Source organism: Lissotriton vulgaris, chromosome 8 (genome assembly GCF_964263255.1).
Source record: "Lissotriton vulgaris chromosome 8, aLisVul1.2, whole genome shotgun sequence".
In the NCBI taxonomy this organism is placed as follows: domain Eukaryota; kingdom Metazoa; phylum Chordata; class Amphibia; order Caudata; family Salamandridae; genus Lissotriton; species Lissotriton vulgaris.
The window spans coordinates 1,524,232,873-1,524,241,591 of NC_141696.1; the positions used below are offsets into that span (position 1 = coordinate 1,524,232,873).

The 8,719-nt window shown below is 51.4% G+C and overlaps 1 protein-coding gene across 1 annotated transcript in view; it reads left to right on the forward strand.

Moving 5' to 3' along the window:
• PTGFRN (prostaglandin F2 receptor inhibitor) overlaps window positions 1-6,755 on the forward strand; it is a 376,964-nt gene extending 370,209 nt beyond the window's left edge. The window contains exon 9 of the mRNA XM_086935651.1: window positions 3,855-6,755. Within this exon, the coding sequence (XP_086791777.1) occupies window positions 3,855-4,027 (173 nt within the window). The 3' untranslated portion in view covers window positions 4,028-6,755. The remainder of the gene's footprint in view (window positions 1-3,854) is intronic.
• Window positions 6,756-8,719: the final 1,964 nt, after the last annotated feature.

The window sequence follows — 8,719 nt, forward strand, 5'->3', positions numbered from 1 at the left end:
GCTGGTCTACATCATATAGGCCTGATGCCCAACACTAACCTTGCGGAATCCTGCAACCCAAGACCGATCTAAAGGAGGCCTGCGTCAGTGATCTAAGTCTGCTGTTAGAAATGCTGGCATACATCTAGTTAGCTGTTGCCTCATCTGCCCTAAAAGCAGTACTTAATTTGAACTATTGGTTTCCGTTGCTTGGCACCTTCACTTAATTACCGACACCTGCACTTATGTCAGTTTGCCAGATGGCGGCGCTGTTTGTCTAATTTAGCGACAGTTGTTTATTAATTAAATTTACATTAACAAGCATTTACAATGCAATGGTCTAGGCATTTTTAAAGTTAGAGCTATTGGCATTGCTCATGACATTATTTTGATTTGTTTTTTTTTTAAACATAATGAAATGGCATTGTCCTGTATAATGCCAATAGCAGGGCAGGAGGACAAGCACAAGCAACGAGGGGGCAGGACAGCAAGCACAAGCAACGAGGGGGGGACAGGACAGCAAGCACGAGCAACAGGGGGGCAGGGGAGCAAGCACAAGCAACGAGGGGGGACAGCAAGCACGAGCAACGAGGGGGGCAGGACAGCAAGGACTAGCAACGGGGGGCAGGAGAGCAAGCACAAGCAACGAGAGGGGGAGGACAGCAAGCACGAGCCACCAGGGGGGTAGGGGAGCACGCCCAAGCAACAAGGGGGCAGGAGAGCAAGCACAAGCAACGAGGGGGGGCAGGAGAGCAAGCACAAGCAACGAGGGGGGGCCAGGACAGCAGGGGGGGGCAGGACAGCAAGCACAAGCAAAGGGGGGGACGGGAACAAGCACAAGCAACGAGGGGGGAGGACAGCAAGCACGAGCAACGAGGGAGGCAGGACAGCAAGGGGGGCAGGACAGCGAGCACAAGCAACGGGAGAAGGGGAGCAAGCACAAGCAACGAGGGGGGAGGACAGCAAGCACGAGCAACGAGGGGGGGCAGGACAGCAAGCATGAGCAACGGGGGCAGGGGAGCAAGCACGAGCAACGGCAGGACAGCAAGGGGGCAGGACAGCGAGCACAAGCAACGGGGCGCAGTGGAGCAAGCACAAGCAACGGGGGGAGGACAGCAAGCACGAGCAACGAGGGGGGCAGGACAGCAAGGGGGGCAGGGGAGCAAGCACAAGCAACGAGGGGATAGGACAGCAAGCACAAGCAACGAGGGGAGGGCAGAAGAGCAAGCACAAGCAACGAGGGGGGAGGAGGACAGCAAGCACGAGCAACAAGGGGGGGGCAGGACAGCGAGCACAAGCAAAGGGGGGGACAAGGGAGCAAGCACAAGCAACTAGGGGGGGAGGACAGCAAGCACCAGCAACGATGAGGGCAGGACAGCAAGGGGGGCTGAACAGCGAGCACAAGCAACGGGGGGCAGGGGAGCAAGCACAAGCAACGAGGGGAGGACAGCAAGCACGAGCAACGAGGGGGGGCAGGACAGCAAGGGGGGGGCAGGGGAGCAAGCACAAGCAATGAAGGGGGGAGGACAGCAAGCACGAGCAACGAGGGTGGGAAGGACAGCAACCACAAGCAACGGGGGGGCAGGGGAGCAAGCACAAGCAAAGAGGAGGGGAGGACAGCAAGCACGAGCAACGAGGGGGGCTAGAGACAACAAGCAAGAGCAACGGGGGCAGGGGAGCAAGCACAAGCAACAGCAGGACCGCAAGGGGGGCAGGACAGCGAGCACAAGCAACGGGGGGACAGGGGAGCAAGCACAAGCTACGAGGGGGGGGAGGACAGCAAGCACGAGCAACGAGGGGGGGGGGCAGAAGAGCAAGCACAACCAACGAGGGGGGCAGTAGAGCGAGCACTCAACAAGGGGGCACGGGTGGAGGGAGAGCTTACCTGTGTCATCCAAGCTGCGGGCCGCTACCAGGAGAGACTCGGAGCCGGCTCGGGCCCTGCAGAGCAGAGGGACGCATGCTGCACTCGCTGCTCTTCACTCCCCTCAAAGCAAGGCCCAACGAGTATGCCGTTAAACCCAAAACAGAATGATGGTTACCACTACCCGCTGTGCAGCCAGAAGTATGAAATCAACATCCACTCAAACAGAAATCTGTTCAACTTCCTGGCTCACTCGGCTTATCATGTTCTCCTGCGGACCCCGGGAGGTAGCGGTGGAAGCTGTAGCCCCCTGAAGCGCCTCTCAAACCAGGTTTCCACCAACCTCAATCCGCGCAGGACATGGCATTGACGTCATAGAGGCGCTCCCTCCGCCGAGGAACATAGACATGGCCAGCGAGACGAGAAAAGAGGTGTAGCACGAAAGAGCGCTCAGACGGCCATGCAAGGCCAAACAAGTATGACGTTAAACCCAAAACAGAATGATGGTCTTTCTGGATTAAGTCGATGTTATTAAAGGCAAGTCTAGAACAAAATGAACTGGCTGCCAGCCCCGAGGCTCCAGTTTTGAGAGCCAAGCAGAGACTTAGCACACAGCCCTTCCAAGACCGCACTGAACTCGGCATATGAGCCCGCAATCTGCTCTCTTCCCCTGGTCAGAAGGCTGGCATATTAAATCGAGATACAACGCTACGCGTTGAGACACTCTCCTAAACCAGTCTGCCCATCTAGCAATGAGTTTTGGGTTCCGAGGCTCGAGTTGTGAGAGCCGAGACTTAGCACACAGCCCCTCCAAGATCGTACTGAACTCGCCATACAAGCCCGCAACCTGCTCTCTTCCCCGGGTCAGAAGGCTGGCATATTAAATCGAGATATAACGCTACGCGTCGAGACACTGTCCTAAACCAGTCTGCCCGTCTAGCAATGAGTTTTGGGTTCAGCATCGCGCGACAGTTCAAATGGGGCATTGTGAGCTATACTTACTGTCCAAGCCCCCCACTCTGTGGAGGTATGCGCGTGCACTTACGGCCTTGTCGTCAGCGCCCTCGCGCGAGGTACGCTGCCTCACCTTGGCTCGTGAAGGCCGGTGCCCATTAATGTAAAATAAATTGCACAAGCTCGCGTGTGGCTTGGCAGTCAAAACGAAAAAATTAAAGGTGAATGTTGGCCACTTTTATAGCTGCACCTGAAATAAAATACTTAAACAATATCCGTCCAAGTACAGAAGGGTTACCCAACACGACCATGTTTCTCCGAAGCAAGGCAGAAATGCCTCGGAGAAACCACTGCCATTTTCGTGATTGGGGGGCGTGTTTTCGTTCTCTCCTCTTACCATTGGCTGGAAGATAAACTTCCAACCTAAGGGAAGAGGAGAGAAAGAAGCTAAAAAAAACGCCCCCGAATCGGGAAAAGACTGGGCTTAAAGGGAGTGACGCCCCTCTCCTCCAATGGCTGGCCAGCATTTACGAGGCCAGCTTATGGAGAAGAGGGGCAGGTTCAAGCCCCCATAATGGTAAAAATTAAATCTCTGACCAAGACTGCACAAGCGCAGCCTACGGTCCTCGACCTAAAAATGACTTGTTACCTACCACCTAAGCCATTCTTATGGCTTTGGGGGACTGGAATAGTCTAAATAGTCAGACTTGTGGAAGCTTGTTGGTTAGCAGTTGTGTTGGTTCGAATCATTGGCAATGCTGGCAGGGGTAAAAGGTGGCGCAAACTGCAGTTACCTCTTGTCGAGGGCCCAGCACCTATTTGTGTTTACAAATTAAGTGTTTTCTAAAAGACAGTTTCAAGATCTGCTGCCAGCTGGCAGAAGTTCTTAGTGACTGGAATAGTATATTCTGGAGACCTCAGTTACTGCAGGCAAGTAACCTCTTCTATTTCTCAGACACTGGTAACATCTGTGTGAAGTGGTTAAATGGAACGACATTTGTTTGAGGATACTTGTGCTTTAGAGTGTAATATGCTCTCTCTATCTTTTTTCCTACAGTGCTCAGCGCCTTCAGGTACCCGCTGCTAATAGGAATTGCATTTGCCACAGCGGTCGGGCTCCTGTCCTGCCTGATTGGCTACTGCAGCACACGCTTCTGCTGCAAAAAGCTGCCGGTGCAGGAGGTGCGGCGGGACCAGCGACGGCGGCTCATGTCCATGGAGATGGATTGACCCTGGGCCAGGGCAGAGCGGAGCGGCACCAGCGTGAGAGATGCTGCGTGGGAGCAGGCCCCTTGGCGGCTTCCACCTGCCTGGCAAGAAGATGGTGTCAGGCGCGCTGGTCCTCTCAGCCCTGCCCGTCCACATGTGTGGACCGAACAATGACAGACCACCCTGGTGCTGGACACAGCACAGCCATTCCTCCGTGAGGACCCTTCAAAGAACAATGCCCCTTTCTTTTATAAAAATAGGACTTTTTTTAAAGAAAAAAATATTCTGATGTGATTTTTAATGCCGGAGATTTTATTCATACTGTGGTTGAGTGTCTGCATATTGCCAGAGACCTCTGTGTGCCTGGAACGTGGGGACAGAGGAAAAGCACAGTAAAACTCTGAATGAGCGACACCAGGAGTGAGTTAAGTGGACACATTGTAATTGTGCAAACTCTGGTCTACCTACCGGGGGCTCTTCTGATTGGCCCGAATACACCCCGTGGACAATGAGACCAGCATTGTAATTAAAGAAAAACTAAGTGCTATCAAACCGTCCAGCAGGTGGCGCTGCCAGAACTGTTGTATTTGCTGTGGCCAGTAGGGGTCACTGTAAGCTCAGTATTTGTTGTTTTCTTTCATATAAACTGTTCTTCCCACCTCCAACCAGAATCAATCACTGTAAGAGCTGTTTTGTTCTCCAGAAGTTGCACTACTCCCTGACGCAGCTTGCAGGGAGAGCGGGTTTTGTGTTTCCTTGTTGAAAATCCGCTAGGACGACACCGCTCAGCGTCCTTGCAGCATTACTTGCCTCTTCTCTGGCACACAGGGAATATATTTCTGACGAGTATCCCTGCAGCCGGATTGGCTCACTCCTCTCCCATGTCATAGTGGAGCCCTTTCTGATGTCATTGTTTGGTTCAAACTCTTTATCATCAAGGCTGGGCGAGTCCCTTCCTTATGTCAAAGCTGGGCTCACACCGGCATGACGTCATAGCGGCAGTCATAGCTGGGTTCAACACACATACAATGACATGGGTGGACTCATCCCTTCATGATGACATGGTCTGGCTACCCTCCTTTGATGACGTAATGGGCCTTGCTGCTTTTATACAAACTTTGCTGGACAGGCTATTATTATTATTTTTTTTTAAAGAGTGTCACAGCTGTTGCTTGCGTTATATATGGTTCATTTGGATATTCTCAATGACTTACATGATTCTGGCAAGTATAATGGCTTCTGGGCTGCTGATTCTAAGACCACATTCTTAGAAAATTGCAAGCAGTGGGGATCAAGAGTACATGACATGCCACACACTAGTCCTGGGGGGGCCAGGCTGCTGAAGCCTTCACCATACCCTTTCCCTTCAGCTACTCCTGCATCTGCCAGCAGAGCACGCCTTGAGGGCATGGTTGGTGGTATATACTGTGTAATTGCATTATTCATTCTTGACATGTTCTGTAAGGTGCAGCAGAGGGCGCCACTAGACCTTTGTTGGACAGGTGTCTGTGGGGCTTCCAATTTTAAGGATTTAGGATTCCGAGTACCAAAGATGGACTAAACTATTCGAGTTGTTTGGAAAACCAGCAAGGGCAGGCAGACACCAGGCTCCCCAACCCTGAAATTATGCCAAGCTGTATCTGAGCCCACACCAGGTGTGCCCTGAGCACAGGCCAAGCTGACGCTGAGCACACGCCAAGCTGACGCTGAGCACACGCCAAGCTGACGCTGAGCACACGCCAAGCTGATGCTGAGCACACGCCAAGCTGACGCTGAGCACACGCCAAGATGACGCTGAGCACATGCCCTGCTGACGCTAAGCACAAGCCCTGCTGACGCTGAGTACACGCCCAGCTGATGCTGAGCACACACCAAGCTGACGCTGACCACACACCAAGCTGACGCTGAGCACACACCAAGCTGACGCTGAGCACACACCAAGCTGACGCTGAGCACACACCAAGCTGACGCTGTGCACACACCAAGCTGACACTGTGCACACAATAAGCTGACGCTGTGGACACACCAAACTGACGCTGTGCACACACCAAGCTGATGCTGTGCACACACCAAGCTGACGCTGCGCACACACCAAGCTGACGCTGCGCAAATACCAAGCTAACAACGCACATGTTAAGCTGAGCTCACGCCAAGCTAATGCTAAGCACACCTGTAGCTTCCACTCTGCACACACCAAGGTGACACTGTGCACACCCCTAGATGACGCTGTGCACACACTAAGCTGGCGCTGTGCACACACTAAGCTGATGCTGTGCACACACTAAGCTGACGCTGTGCACACACTAAGCTGATGCTTATCACACACCAAGTTGACGCTGGACACACACAAAGTTTACGCTGTGCACACTCCAAGTTGATGCTATGCACACACCAAGCTTATGCTGTGCACACTCCAAGCTTGCGCTGCGAACACACTCAGCTGACGCTGAGCACACGCCAAGCTGACACTGAGCACACACACCAAGCTCGCCTCAAGTGCAGACAGGCTAATTAAAGAGCTCACTTTTGTGATTTGTACCATCCTCCAGGATGCACCCGATGTGATATGTGCACAGCGGTCTGTGGTGATTCGGGCTCTGTGCTGTTTGCCGGTATACCTGGGCCTTGCAGGCTAAGGCCGGGCTAGTAGGAAATGTACTTGTACTTCGAGACCTCAGTTAATTCTTTCCTGCCCCCGGGTGTGTGAACTTCTGGAGAGGGGGGTCTGGGTTATAAAACATGGAGATCACATGGACTGTTTTGTGTCTTTCTTAAACTCGTGTGTTAACTTGAAGCATTGCTGTGTGTGTGTATGAAGGTACAGGACAAGTGTCTGCCTATCGCTGCTTCTGTTTTGATGTCGCGGTCGCGTCAGTCCTCTTTTTAATTGACATCACTAATGTCATGGTACAGCAGTTCTAGGTGTGAATCTCTTCCCTCTAATGCAGACGTCTTTAATCTGTGGGGCGCGACTCCCAGGGGGGCCGTGGAGTCCTGGGAAGGGGGTCACACATTCCGCAGCCTCACTTTGCTTGGATTCTAAAACATTTGCTTTGGTTTTTGAAAAAAAGACAACCTTCCTGGGACAACAAATTTCGATCGTTTAAAATGCTTCAGCTGAGTCTCCAGTGCTTTGAAAAGCTTTGTGCCAGGGTGCCTGGTCGCCTAGAAAAAAAAAAGCTGCCCCATTAATTAGTCTGCCAGTGTAAAGGGTGCTTGGGACCTGGTGAATCATTCCAAGGTTTGTCATGATAAAGAGTTAGTGCAAAGAGTTAACAACTGGACTCTGAAGTATTTGTTTTTAATTGTAACTGTACTTACACAGCCCTTAATACCCCTGAGGAGGTGTTGAAGTGAGTTATTGATAAAATACATTGCATTACATAAGCCCTGGTATTCCCAAAATCTACATTTTAGAAGAACCATTGTATTGAAAAAAAATTACAAATTTTGTATGTAAATGTAATGTAAATTGATACTTGTATAGTGTACTACTCACTCGCTAAGGTCTCAAGGCTTGTTACGAATACCGCTGCGGAACCCATCCTGGCTTTCCCTGTGAGGCATCCTCTCCTGGGCACCCCCAAGGTGGAGGCCAGGTATCCTTAGCGTTGTGGGGGCCGTTGTGGGGATTAAGGAAGCTATTGCCCAGAGTTGCAGAGTGGGACTCCATGATTGGAATAGGCACCGAGGCGAGAATTATCAGGTCCGTGGAATTTTGAGCCCAAGACCCGCCGAGGCGGGAATTGAACCCTGGTCCCGGGCTAGACCTCTGCATCAGGGTCTGCCGCTCTAATCATTGAGCCACACTTCTCCACCGGTCTATTCTTCACTGTGTGTAATGCAATGCAAGTATAAGATAATGACTTGCATACTCGCAGTGCTTTCTGTCACAGGCTGTGACCTCGTAGCACTAAAAATACACTATTCTCCACTAAAGATTTTATTCTGTCTCTCTCCGGTTACACACAGACCTCTGCAGTGCATGAACTAATAAGAGGTTTCATAATGTATTACAGTGCATTTCCCAATGAGTAACGACTTTTACATTTATTTTTCATTACGCTGCCCATTATTTTATTTGCAGATACCTGATAAGGAAAGACCTAAAGAACTTGGAGAATATTTTGTGGCTTATTTATGAGAGGCTTGCGCTGTGGGAGCACCAGTCTGTTTGATGCTCTGTCAGCGCGAGCCTCTCAACCATACCTAAGAGGCGGCGCAAAGTCCCCCTGCATGGCTTTGCGTGGCCTCATAGATACGGAGTAAGACAAAGCAGGGCAGGTCGCTGCCTTGCCTAACTCTGCATCAAGGAGGTGTTCCGTGTGCGCTGCATGTGTGTTCCCATGCAACAACCTTAGATTTTGACGCTGCCCCATATTTACAAAATCACTTCAACCTCGCGCAGCACCAAAAAACGTACGTCCCCCCAGTGAAAATATTTCTCCTCGTTTTATCCTCTTTCCACGAGTGTTGCATTCCGCAGCTCACATAGAAAGAGGAAAACATCTCTCTGGATCGTGCCCTTTCTGTAAAAAAGAAATCCTGCCTATGTTGGTGCCAGGCAGCAATTTGTGCTCCAACGCAAGAGGAATGGACCGTATTTCATAAATATGGTGCATTCCTGCCCTTTGACATTGGTGTAGGGCAGCGATGCAAGAAGACTTGCAGCGCCGCCCTACCCCAATTACTTATAAATTAGGTTTTGTTTTT